This window comes from Vanessa atalanta, chromosome 13 (genome assembly GCF_905147765.1).
Source record: "Vanessa atalanta chromosome 13, ilVanAtal1.2, whole genome shotgun sequence".
In the NCBI taxonomy this organism is placed as follows: domain Eukaryota; kingdom Metazoa; phylum Arthropoda; class Insecta; order Lepidoptera; family Nymphalidae; genus Vanessa; species Vanessa atalanta.
Genome location: NC_061883.1, coordinates 377,353 through 391,773, shown reverse-complemented (window position 1 = coordinate 391,773; position 14,421 = coordinate 377,353). Strand labels below are relative to the sequence as shown.

The 14,421-nt window shown below is 32.5% G+C and overlaps 1 protein-coding gene across 1 annotated transcript; it reads left to right on the top strand.

The window, feature by feature from the left end:
* Window positions 1-884: 884 nt before the first annotated feature.
* On the top strand, window positions 885-14,421 carry LOC125068387 (putative inorganic phosphate cotransporter). Its single transcript, XM_047677485.1, has 11 exons — window positions 885-1,034; window positions 1,909-2,048; window positions 2,262-2,441; window positions 2,813-2,951; window positions 3,182-3,396; window positions 4,176-4,325; window positions 5,235-5,379; window positions 5,997-6,121; window positions 6,507-6,629; window positions 12,462-12,603; window positions 14,285-14,421. The coding sequence occupies exons 1-11, from the start codon at window positions 971-973 to the stop codon at window positions 14,362-14,364; spliced, it is 1,503 nt and encodes a 500-aa protein (XP_047533441.1). The 5' UTR covers window positions 885-970; the 3' UTR covers window positions 14,365-14,421.

The window sequence follows — 14,421 nt, the reverse complement described above, 5'->3', positions numbered from 1 at the left end:
CAACTTATTGGGTATCTATAGTAATATTATAAAGAAGTAAAATTTGTTTCATTGTATGTTAGAGGTAATTTTCGGAACTACTGACCCAATACTAAAAAAAAAAATTCACTGGTAGAACTATTACAAGGTGATACATTATTCCCGAAGGCTATGAAGTATAAATAATATTTATAATATTACATCATCTTTATTAATAAGTTGCACACGTGTGAAGCCGGGGCTGATTGCTAGTTGTGAATATTTCAATGTAATAGAGTTTTTTAACCGACTTAAAAAAAAGAGGAAATTATTCGTCGGATTTTATTCTATGTACCCCGTTACTCAAAAAATCGGGAACAATTTGGAAAAATATTTTTTCGTTTGAAAGGTTTTTCCAGTTGGTCCCATGGTCATCACGTCGGGATCTGATGATGGGATCCCATAAAAATGGAGAGAACTAATAACATTTTATAAATGAGTAAGCCAATGATTTTTTGTTTTTAATTTCTTGATGTTCTTTGAGGGCGTTTTATTTTAATTTAAAATAAGTTACTTTTTAAGAAAGTTAATTTTTTATATTAAAATTAATTTAAAGATACATACAACTAACTTAAATATAGACATTTTAATCATTATCGTGATAAATATCTCAAACGTCATTCAGATGATGTTGACATCCTCACAATACTGTAGCAGAAATAGATTAGAAGTTAATCATTTCAGACATTGACAAGTAAACATTCCTAAGCGCCTTATCACAAGGGAATAAGATTTAAAATCGAATAACATTATTATAGTGTATGATGATGATAGTAACCGTATTTACTTAACAATATGTATTCAAGAATGAATTAATGTAAATAAACTGATTGATAACGATAACAAGATTCATTAGGTGTTTTGTCTACGGGCGATTTTTAGCTTTTTTGTCAAAACTGTTACAATTATTTACAAATTTGTATAGAATGGTGCTAAATGGTTTGACAACACAATGGACGTGGAGTTTTTAAGACACAAATATGAAGATAGTCACGATGGAGTCATTACAAAAGCGAGTAAGTCCTAACTTAAATTTATTATGGAATAATTTTAGCACCAGACTCCTTTAAATAGCTAAACCTGGTTAGGTTAGTTGATTCTATAATAAAATCCCATAGTTTAATGATTATTGAAATTAAAAACATGTGTTAAAATGACGACCTCCGTTTTTATAGGTACGCCACTCCGAGGTCTAGGGTTCGATTCCCGGCCGAGTCGATGTAGAAAAAGTTCATTAGTTTTCTATGTTGTCTTGGGTCTGGGTTTTTGTAGTACCGTCGCTGCTTCTGATTTTCCATAACAAAAGTGCTTTAGCTACTTACATTGGGATTAGAGTAATGTATGTGATGTTGTCCAATATTTATTTATTTATAAAAGGCAGACGAGGTAGGTTATGTTAAACTTTTCTCAAAAATCTGCCCGAAACAATGGTAGATAACTTTCCAAAAAAAAAGATCCTCATAATTCAATTCATTGTCAATAATTGAAAGAAAATAATCTTTTTAATTGTTTTATTGTCTTTCTTTATCGTTCATTTCTTTGTAATTTTCCTGACATGGTATTTGTTTCTTTCGTTGCCAATGGCATTGAACACCTTGGTAAATGTAATGTAATGATTAATATTTCTTACGAATTCAATGTCAATGTGATAATAGTGACCACTACAGGCCTATTAAATCGTCTGCCTAATGATTGAAAAAAAAGAGACCAAATAATAAGGAAATTCATGAAAATCCTAGTAAAAACAAAAAATTTTTAAGAAAGGAGAATTTGATTATGATTTGAATAAGATTTGTATGAAATTGATTAAGTATTACTAAAAATGGTCAGTAATTAAACTATTTACAAATTACTTGTGGAACTTTTTAAAATTGAATCTTATCTATTTAGAATTCAAGATCGGAGTTCGTCATCTGCAAATGATTTACATGATCTTATGTTCTCTATCAATGGGTTTGATCAGAGGTAGCAATGGAATCGCAATCCTTGCGATCACAGACTACACACGAAGCAACAATACTATTTTTCAGGTAAAAACAGGCTATTTGAAATTTGTAAACAATAAAATACCTTACTGCAATTAATTTAAGGTTGAATTAATTAAACCGACTTTATAGTCTCTTAAGGCTGTCACTTCTTTGTTTATAATTTAAAATAAAAACAATATGTGCAAACAATTCGATTGGTAAATAAGAAATCCTTCTCCAAACAGCTGATTTAATTGCTATGACTTTTTCAAATAGATCCACAATTGGGATAGACGAATTCAAGGTACAATTTTGTCATCTTTCTTCTTCGGATATGCTTTAATCTTGGTACCGGCTGAAATTTACTTGAAACAAGTTGGAGACAAGTTTATATTGACTGCTACTCTACTCATAAACGGTGGTCTGGCTGCTGCCATGCCTACAGTTGTCAATAAGGTATTTTGAATTCACTTTATTTTGAGAAAATAATATTATATTCTTCTTACTTTTCAATTGATATCGTAAATGTATAATTGCTGGAAGAACACCTCCTTTTCTTTTAAGGATAATTATTGTTGGTTAATCTACCACTTTAATCAGTGGCGGGGCTTAAGTCAGTCTGGGTATGCACCACTTCCGCCAACAGCAATTCTTAGTATTGTTGTGTTTTAAATTTAAGGGTGAGCGAGTGAGCGTTACTACAAATAAATACTCAAGGGACTTTGTGAGATTTTATCTCAATAAAGTTAGCAAAGCTAGACTAAAAGTTATAATAATTTATTATTATAGTATTTTGAAAGGTTCTATATAAAGAATAACATTTTTAGGGTGGATGGATTGCCGTCTGTAATGCTGAATTTTTGATGGGAATGACTCAAGCTTGCCTAACTCCTATTAATCACCAACTCATTTCGAACTGGCTCCCACCCAGCGAAAGACGATTATTTGGCAGTTTTGTTCAAGGAGGTAAATTGTATATAAATAGATTTAAATATTTTTGCGTAAATATAAAGTGATCAGTAAAAATAGATAAGTTGAATTCAGTTTTATTTGATATTTGCATTTATCAAATATTTAAGAAATTATAATTAAAAAAAAAATAAAAAAAAAACAGTTCACTATAACGTATCAAGACTAACCATATACCTATTCGACTAATTAAAGTTATAATTTTTAAATTTCTCAATATTCGTCAGGTATTCTGCTTGGTACAATCATGGCGCTACCCTTATCGGGACTATTGTCTCAAGCTCAGTTGGGTTGGGAGCTTATATTTTACTCTCAAGCTATGATGACACTATCAATGGGTGCGATGTGGGCTCTTTTGACAGCCAGTACACCAGACCAACATCACGCAATCGGTGACGCTGAGAAGGAATTCATTAAGGAAGCACTTGCGTGCTACAAAAAGGTAACCCTGTTTGAAAGTTTTAGTTACGATATATATATTTTTTAATTTTAGACGTGTTGTAATCTCTTGTTGTGTATTTAAAAACCGACTTACGAGATGCGTTTCTTTGCCAGTATCCTTTACGTGTTGTAATTATTAGAGCAAATGTTCTTTATCACTTTGAGCTTCAACGGAATAGCTATTAAAATATAAATATAGAACATTGGTGAGCTAGAATATCATTAAATACGTAGAAAATTAATAACATCCAGCTGATTTTATTCGTTTTAAATTATTTTTCTATATACAAAGGTAGAGCCGAGATGGCCCAGTGGCTAGAACGCGTGCATCTTAACCGATGATTTTGGGTTCAAACCCAGGCAGGCATCACTGAAATTTCATGTGCTTAATTTGTGTTTATAATTCATCTCGTGCTCGGCGGTGAAGGAAAACATCGGGAGGGAGAGGAGGCCTTTATCCCAGCAGTGGGACATTTACGGGCTGCTAATGCTAAAAAAAATATACAAAGGTTGTAAACAGATTGTGATTATATACAATGTACATTATATTTACTAAGTCTATATACTGATATATTGTCTGTTAATTAGAAATGAGACTACGAAAACAGTATTAACGTATGTCAATGTTTAATTATCAAACTTAAATTGTTATGCCTGGTAATAAATAGATGCAGGCACAAAAAAATGTTTTAGTAAGATTTAACTTTTGAAATATTAGTAACAAATTCGTGTAGGAAATTCCAAATATCTAATAACTTACTTGTTTATTTTCCTTTGCAGAAGAAACTTCGGAAACCATGGCGGCGTATAATGGAATCGAAACAGTTTTGGGCGATAGCGTCCGCTCATTCGGCCGCCACTGCCACTTTTATTTTCTTCCTAGTCGAAATTCCAGCATTTTTATTTTCTATCAACTCGTCAATAAAAACTGTAAGCTACGTAATTTTATCTTTAAGTTTTGGACCTCACAACAAATGTGCAGCATCGTCATAGTTTCGTCATTAATTGTCGAGAAAAATATTACGTTTGTAAAATTATGAAAAAGATATATATTTTTTTTTGTAATTACAAGAGTTTTAGATGAGAAAATAACCCTAAAGCAAACAAATATCAAAGAATACGATCGACGTTTAATTCACTTAAACGAAATAATATAATAATTAATCACGATTAGGCCTTGGATTTCCATTTTAATTAACGGAATTGAATAAATCAGTATTATTGTGTTCGGTATTACATAATTTCGGTTACTCGAAATTCTGGTGTAAGAAATATAGCCCAATACAAATATTATCTGCGTTCAGACTGTTACTAAGACTTAAAATAAATTCTTTGAAATGGTCTTATACAAATTACTCGGTTTCTTTCCGGATCTTCTCGATATAATCTTCATTCGATGTTAGCTTTACCTTTAATACGATTTAGCATTACATTGAATAACTTTACATTAAATAAAAACCGAGATAGCCCAGTGATTAGAACGCATGTATCTTAACCGATGATTACAAGTTCAAATTCAGGCAAGTTTGACTGAATTTTCATGTGCTTAATTTGTGTTTATAATTCATCTCGTGCTCGCGTGTGTCTAATTTCAACGAAATTCTGCCACATGTCACAGATCCTAACCTTCTCCTCAAAGGGAAAGGAGGCCCTAGCCCAACAGTGGGAAATTTACAGGCCGTGACTGTTGAATAAAGTATATTTTTATTTGATTACAATTTAGAAAAAAATATGTAACATCAGAACTATTTAAAATTAATTTATAACTTAGAACAAATGACTCTAATTACTCGATTTAAACAGAATTCAGATGATCTCATCTATTACTGTGTATTTCAGAGCAGCTGGCAAACAGCGCTTCCGTTTGCATCTATGTGGGCTGTTTACATATTAACTGCGCCCACCATCGACATTATTTACAGAGTCGGTTACGCTGACTACTTCTTTGACATTAAATACTATCGCAAAATCATCAATTGTTTAGGTACGTCTGATCCGTCCGTAATAATAAGTATAAGGTTTTAAATAAATAATTCCATTACGAAATAATGTTTTTAACTATTTGCTAGTAAATTTCTCATTGTTGAGAATCGCTACATAGAAATTCTCGATATTGTTGTATTGTGGTATGAAAGGTGAGCCAGTATAACATTTTTTTTTTTATGATATCGGTAGGCGGACGAGCAAATGGGCCACCTGATGGTAAGTGGTCACCACCGCCCATAGACAATGGCGTTGTAAGAAATATGAACCATTTCTTACATCACCAATGCGCCACCGACCTTGGGAACCAAGACTTTACGTCCTTTGTGCCTGGTTTCACTGGTACACTAACTCTTCAAACCGGAATACAACAATACTGATTACTGCTGTTTGGCGATAGAATATCTGATGAGTGGGTTGTACCTACCCAGACGGGCTTGCACAAAGCCCTACCACCAAGTAAACATTTACATGTAATTAATAGTATCAATAATAAGTACCCATGGAGAATCGGTGACCACCAAGTGGGTTATTTCACAATAATTTTCTTACACTATAATGATTAACATTAATTGCTATAAATTTGAAATTAAATTAAAACGATTTATTTGATTGCAGGAACTTTCGGAATAGTCATAGGACTAACGATCCTACCGAATTTGGTTTCAAACTGGAATCACTTGGGTGTCATCATTTTAATGGGAACTTTGAGTTTACTTGGCCTTCAGTTTTCGGGATTCCTTGTAAGTTATCTATAACTTAGATTTACTTATATAAGTGTTTACATTCATAAACTTTGTACTATTGTTCTTCTACTCTTGTATGTAGTTTTATGTTGATTTTTTTTACAGTTGTTTTTTAATCGTTATTGCATGCTGTGTATACCTATGATATATACAAAATAATAAAAAATCACGCTGCTATGTCCAGTATCGAACGCAGCGTACGCGCAACGACTTAATATCACAAAATCTGCCTAATACAGAATTAATAAGCTATAGTAAAATTTGCAAACTGTACAAAAATTTTTTTTTGTTAAATACAAATGCGCACGAAGTCGCGGGCACAGCTAGTTGTAATATTAGTATAGATGTTTTTATATACTAACATTTATTATTTTTATTTCAGAGAAATCTCAATGATATGACTCAAAACCACGCTGGTACTTTGATTACCATTTCTTCGGCTGTGTCCAGTCTAGTCGGAGCGCTAATACCACTGGTTTCCGGTTTAATTGTCGGTAATGACTCAGTAAGTATACCTCCACGTACTTAGGATTGTGTTAGTATTGACGTGAAATAAAGACAGAAAAGTAAGGAATGAAATCAAGTCAAAATATTCTTTACAAAAGTACGCTCTCATTAGCAGCCTGTTAATTTTCCCAATGCTGGGCTAAAGGCCTCCTCTCCCTTTGAGGAGAAGGTTTGGAGGATATTCGGCCACGCTGCTCCAATGCGGGTTGGCAGAATACACATGTGGCAGAATTTCGTTGAAATTAGACACATGCAGGTTTCCTCGCGATGTTTTCCTTCACCGCCGAGCACGAGATGAATTATAAACAAAAATTAAGCACATGAAAATTCAGTGGTTGAACAGGTGGTTGATTGAAAGTGGTTGATGGGTTTGAACCCGAAATCGGTTAAGATGCACGCGTTCTAAGCTCTCGGTACGCTCTCAGCATTTTTCAATTATTATCACCTTATATTTTGTTTATATGATATATGTATATGTATGATATGCTTATTAGAAGACTTGATACCATAAATTTCAGTTAATTAAAAAAGTCGCCATTGAATTCGACTTGTTTTTAATTAACTTCTACATCAAAATTTTCCTTATTTACAGACAGAAACAGACATTTTATTTAATTAAAAAATGTCGTTTGAATTCTCGGCGGCTTCGTGAATTTATTGATTCTTTGTTTTTGATTAAGTATATGTTTTAAAGAAGATTATTCACCGACTTTACGAAGAACTTATATTTCTTACACTGACTGCTTCGTTGGTCTAGTCTATTAGGCCATAGATTCCGAGGGTTCAATCGCCAGGTCGGGCTGATAAAAAAAATGGTTTATTTCTATGCACAATGATAAGGCAACATCCAGTAGACTGGACGTTAGAATTGTGTACACTCTCGTAACTCGGAAAGTACGTAAAGCCGTTGGTTGCTTCAACTCTTCTCAGTCGTATCGAATTTTTCGTCACCTCAGATTCTAAGAGCGATGGAAAAGAAGAATTATAATATATCCAGCGTACTGGGCTGATCTCCTATCAGATTGCCTGCCATTGAAAACAATCTGGACGGCATCATCAAAGTTTACACCATCCTCGTCTTGATCAAGTTTCATTATATATTAATAAGATGTAAACAGGTCGTCGTGGAAAGATAAAAACGTGTAAGCACCAACATGATTATTAGAAAATGAGATATATAATCTAAAATTTAAACCATATTTCCCAAACGAATGATTTTGTCGCTTAAGCTTTTAATACAAAAAATACATCGCACTCTGGGCGGTAAAGGACCAAGGTAGTTGTTAAGAAACCTACATCTGTTGGATGAAATCCTGCCAGATATATATCCAAAAACTTTTAGAGCAGCGTGATGAATATGCTGCTCTCTTGAGAAGAGAGGAAAGTTTTGCTTAGAAATGGAACATTTGCAGACTGTTACCTATTGCAAATATTTAAATAGTACTTTATATATCTTCTAATGTATCTATACATACATATACATTTACAAGTTTCTAGTTAGTTAGTTTCTAGTAGTTTTAGAAACATATCATCACCAAATTATTTTATGACGGTCCAGCAAAAGCATTTGATTTAGAATTTCGGACACACTTTTGGTGTAAGTTTTTACTCACTCAATTTTATTTATTTTATAGAATAAAACTGAGTCTTTGTTTTTAATAATGTTAGCCTAATAATATAACTAATTTATATTATCTATAGGTATTTTGGATTTGTGTATGAATGGATTAGGGATCAAATATAATTTTAAGCAAATTTAAATATTCAATTTGCTTGAACATGTAGCTGTTTAATTAGTGTCTCGTCTAATTTACAAAATATGTCAATAAGACGATCAAATGAAATTATGTTCAAGTATTTACGAGGATTTCTGAATTGCTATAATTATATTTACTTGTTGGTAGCGCTTTGTGCAATCCCACCCGGGTATGTACCACCCACTCGTCAGATATTCTACCGTAAACCAATAATTCTTAGTATGTAGGTTTTAAGTTTGATTAAGCATAAATATACAACAAGGGATATACTCGTAACTAATCTTAGTTTTCAATGTTGATGGCGCAGTGGTGATATTAGGTGATATAAGTAGGTATGGTTAACATTTCTTACAGCGACATTTCTTTTCATGTATATGTGGCGATGACCACTTACACACACGCACAACAAGCACGACAAGCCCAAGGTCCTTGAGCTTGTCTGCCTTACTATTTCATAATATACATATATTAAATCAAGCCCGCCCTTAGAACTAAGTAACTCTTTTTTTACAATTGTATTTTTCTTGTCAACTTTGATTATTATAGAATATTTATTGTTTATTATTGATTTGGAAGAATAATCTGTAAAAATATCCTATTGAATATATAAATAATAATATTTATATTGGCCCAGTGGTTAGAACGCGTGCATCTTAACCGATGATTTCAAGTTTAAAACCTGGCAATCACCACTGAAATTTCATGTGCTTAATTTGTGTTTATAATTCATCTCGTGCTCGGCGGTGAAGGAAAACATCGTGAGGAAACCTGCATGTGTCTAAATTCAAAGAAATCCGCCAACCCGCATTGTAGCAGTGTGGTGGAATGCTCCAAACCTTCTCCTCAAAGGGAGAGGAGGCCTTCATCCCAGCAGTGGGACATTTACGGGCTGCTAATGCTAATATTTATAGACAATATATTGACAATATCAGGATTATTCGAGATAAGTGGGCGTATATTCAAACGATTTTATATAAACGACCCACAAATTTAGTTAGTTAATTCAGATCAATTACACAGATATATTCACAACAGTCATCAATAGCGATACGTTAATAAATCATTTGCAAAATTGTCACTGAATCTATTACAAAGATAATGTTGGAAATTAGCGATTCGTCGTAAACGTGGTGCGCGGGAAATCTTGAATGTAACTGTTGGTCCAAGAGGGCCGCCTCGCTACCATCGACGCGACGCTTCACTAGAGCTCCGTTCAACTCCCATTGACACTCTTTTCCAACCAGTACGAATAAACAAGATGGCGCATCATGCGTCATATTTATTTTCTAATTCTATATAAATAGAATAGGTTAAAAACGTATTGAACCTGAATTGTAGAACATAAATGAAGCAACAAAAAAGTATCTAGACACGCGGTAGCGTGTCAGCCAAGTTCTAGTAGCAGAACTGGCGTGCAGCACCGTGTGTAATATTACACGAACCATTTGGAGCCACTTTTGACCTCCTCATAACTCAAAAACTATTTGACATAAACGAGTCAAAATTGGCTCATATATTGAGATTCGCGAGATACATATGTGTTCCTAATTTCATAAACGCATCTCAAACGGTTATTTAGATATTAACGTCTAAAAATCGTCATTTTTATCACTGACTGACCTATAGATCAAAACTATATCCTACTTCCAGGTGACCTAGAAAGTTCAAATTTGGCATGCAGATAGATAATTAGGCTAATATAAAGGAAAAAATCTGAAACTGGTAATTTTTTATCTTTTATTATAATTTTTCAATTATTGGGTCTATTAGGAACACTTATATACTTAGTTCCTGTAATAACTGTAATAAAAAAAATAATGTAAGAACCAGCAATCAAAACTTATGACAGCCGGTCTTAATGTGGATTTTAAGGTCTTCACGTGAATATATAACAAGTTGAATACCACCCTAAAGTTTTTTAAATCCAAATATTTCCGTTTTAGTACTTATGAGTATAGCCGACTTTCGTATTTATTACGTTATTAACTAGCATTTAGCGCACATCAATGGTGCAAAATAATTATACTTAAAAAAAAAATAATAATAGGCATTTCGGTACATTGGGGACGTCGACAACAGCAATAGCACACGTAAAATAACGATTCAATTTAAACATATTTTAATTTGCTAACTAGAAGTCAAAACTAAGTTACAGATATGAAGTAATGTACATATATGTTCAAAGGAAACAATTCTCTATTTGCTTAGCATATTCTACTACTATACACAAATTACAAGGCCTTCGCTTTGACGGTGCTCTTTTCGACATAGGCTCCTCTATATTAAGTAAAGAGCAGGCTTACGTTGGCCTCTCCAGAGTTAAAACCTTAGATGGAGTACATCTTATCAATTTAGGTCCAAGTCAAATCAAGACACAAGAGAGCTCTATTGTATTGTACAACCGTCTGCGCACGTTATACCACCCCTACTTGGCCAAATTAAGTATAAACAGAAAACGCGTAAAAAAATCAGGACACTGAATAGGCAATTCACTCGAACATTTCAGAGGTACCTACAAGGAAAATAAGAAAGTATCAAAAAAAGACAATTATACCCCGTAAACGTAGTAAAATAGAATAGCTTAACAAAAACCATTTGGAAATAATTTTGTTATTAATAAGTACCTACTAATAATTTATATACAAAAAGTAGTGATATCCCATCAAAAACATAAATGTAAAAATGAGAGCCAAGTTAAATATTATGATATATACCTTGGTTGTTGACTTCAACGACAAAAGAAGTGAGATCTAAATTTGTGCCAAGTTAAATAGTCCTTTCTGAAATTTATTTATAACTACATAAAATATCATTTCTTCTTATAACTTGGGATAATATATTGTTGCCTAAGGTCTGACTTGGCTAGTTCTCATATACGAATTATATTGTAGCCTTCGTAAGTTCTAAGCCTTTACAAATGAATTATAAACACAAATTAAGCATGCAAATATTCAATGGTACTTGTCTAGATATGAACTCGCAATATCTGGTTAAGATTCATGTTTCCTAGTGACTGGACCATCGCAGCTCTTAATGTACGTTAACACTAACTAAGCAATACTGAGCTGTCCTCCATTCTTCTTAGATGTTCTGAGTTATAATTTGTTATTCTAAACACAAACTACAATTTGTGTTTATAAACATATAAGAACTAGCCAAGTCAGACCTTAGGCAACAATATATTATCCCAAGTTATAAGAAGAAATGATATTTTATGTAGTTATAAATAAATTTCAGAAAGGACTATTTAACTTGGCACAAATTTAGATCTCACTTCTTTTGTCGTTGAAGTCAACAACCAAGGTATATATCATAATATTTAACTTGGCTCTCATTTTTACATTTATGTTTTTGATGGGATATTATAATAATTCTCGTATCACGACACATAGCCGAATTATCGGAAGAAAACGATATTCAACCCTTTTTTAAAAATGGCGCCGAACGCATGTAGGAAATGGAGGTCAACAATTACAAATTAAGCTTTTCTAAGTTTTCCTATAACATCTCAAATCAGCCTTATCGGTTCATGTGCATTTTTCGGTCTGTTTTTTGTATATAAAGGCGGTATCAATAAAAGTTCCTTAATATTGACTTAATTTTAGTATTAGACATTTCTGAATCTTTTTAGATCTACATTGCTCGATAAAAGAGCTGTGTGAGCTGTTACCACTGAGCTCAATTGTAATATCGGGTTTAGGTATACGTTGAAAATTTCTACTTCATTACCGAAGCTAATATATATTTTCATAAGACAAAAGTTTTTTTCATAAAGAATCATTCACACTTGGATGGCCGTAAAAACTTTGTATCGACATCTGTACAATAAAATTATTATCAAAAAAATCATTAAAAATTAATGAAGTCAAACTTTGGTCTAAGAGTTTCGTAAAAAAGTTGCCATATTTAAATGTTTCATATATAGTATATATTTAAATAATATATATCGTTTCTATATTATTTCACAAGCGGTTATTTGAATATTACAAACAGACACACCAATTTGATTATATGTATAGATTTCTGCACGCGTCAAGTAAAACCTTGCTGTTAATATAATTTGTTAATCCTAGACAGATGTAAATCGGTGGAGGATCCTTTTCTTTACCCTGGCGGCGTTCTACTTCGTCTGCAACATCATCTACACCGCATTTGCCAGCAGCGATCGGCAAGATTGGGACGATGATGGAAAACAAAAGTTTGGCTACAGTAACGGTATGACTGTTTCCCACGGTATTTAGTACAATCATATAAACACGAAATCTTAGACTACATGACAAAATTAGATCCTTGATTAAAATATGTGTACTAATATTATAAATTTTAAAATAACAGTCTGTCCGTCTGTTGCTGTTTCACGGCCAAGCCACTGAACCAAATTTGGTATAAAAAGTTCTTGCTGAACTTTAGATTCGAAGAATACTTTTTTATGCGAAAAACCGCAGGCGACAACAGAAATATACGTATATCTTGCAAGATACAAATATAAAAAAAAAAACACAAACAAAAGTAAAATTATTATGCGAATAGTATTTGAGACACGTCTAATTGTTAATCGTCTTCGTAAATTCTCTCGCGTAGAAACTGCTATACGACACTACCCACAATACTTGTTTTTCTGAGTTTTATTTTTTCATTTTACTTGTACTAAAATCAAAGACTTCAAAATGTAAAAATTGGGTGCCTAAGGATTTAAATTAGTCTTTATTTTTTTATTTGTTAGGTTTTGAATAAACATTTTTTTTCACTAATATATACATATATAATTGAAATTTACAAATATGATCTTTCATTTTGTGTGCTTCACAGCACATATAAAAAAAAAAAACAACCTAAAGGGCACCCTATTAAATTAACTTACCACTAAAGGATGCTCAAGACGCTTCTAACGATACCTCATTTGTTGAATTGTAATAAACCGTTTAGAAATTGTACTGAAAAATAATATACCGCACGTAACAACTGAATTCATATACCTTCTATATACTACAGAGGTCTTGGCTTAGCATTGAAAATAATTCATACATACATTTTTCGTACATTTTGTTAAACGTCAGTATGTTCACGTGTGAACGAACCATTAGCAATGTATTCATTGTATGGACTACCTCTGCTCTTTAGAGTTTATTGTTACTTCGGTAGATTAGAGCAAACAAATACTCCATCTTTTTTATATAAATAATTTCTTATTCATTATATGATAATTACTATTCAGACAGTAATATTTCACTCAGTTGAGTTGATTTGGTGGTAGGGCTTTGTACAGCACTACCTGCCTAGGAACTACCCACTTATTAAATAGCCACCGCCAAATAAAAGAATTAAGGATTTGTTTTATTCGGATTTTAAGGGTTAGTAATCCAGTGTAACCATAGGCACATGGGGCATAACATCTGAGCTTCCAAGGTTGTTAACATATTGGCGATGTAAAGAATGACTGACAATTTTTAGAGCACCAATGTCTATGGCGATAGTGACCACTGTCAATTTTCCCGTCTGTCTACCTATTTGAATAAATTTAAATTAATTATAAAAATATACCTCTCTTCTTACTAATATGATAAATACTTACTTATTGTTCTGGAAAAATGTTCATAATACCAACCAACTCCACCTCCCCAAACACACACAAACAAACACATACACGCAGGCGAAGCCACGGTCTTAAACTATATATATATTTTAATATAGATTATATGTTTATTTTTATTATGATAGTTTTATTTTATAACGGTGTTTAACTTGAAACAGTAATTTATCTCTTTTTGTCATCGTTCATTTGACATTTCGAAGAAAAAGACACATTTACTAATCACGTATGAATGTTTCATAAGTATGACTGTAGGCAAGCGAGTAATATTTTTTTCTTTTCATCTTATCTTTGTTATTTTTTCAGACGTAACCAACTTAGAACTCGAAGAATTGAGTGACAGGAAGGTAATGAAAAACGAAACGGAAGATATTACTGAATTTTGATGATTGTAACTTGTTTTTAATATTATGTAAATAAATGATTCAAAAAGACTAATAAAC

What these genes read in the sequence shown, in the direction of transcription:
- LOC125068387 (XM_047677485.1), top strand. Translation starts at nt 971, where the DNA reads ATGGACGTGGAGTTTTTAAGACACAAATATGAAGATAGTCACGATGGA. An exon ending in CAAAATCATCAATTGTTTAG is followed by an intron (nt 5,380 to 5,996) that starts GTACGTCTGATC and finishes ATTTGATTGCAG; the next exon opens with GAACTTTCGGAATAGTCATA. An exon ending in AAAGTTTGGCTACAGTAACG is followed by an intron (nt 12,604 to 14,284) that starts GTATGACTGTTT and finishes TTATTTTTTCAG; the next exon opens with ACGTAACCAACTTAGAACTC.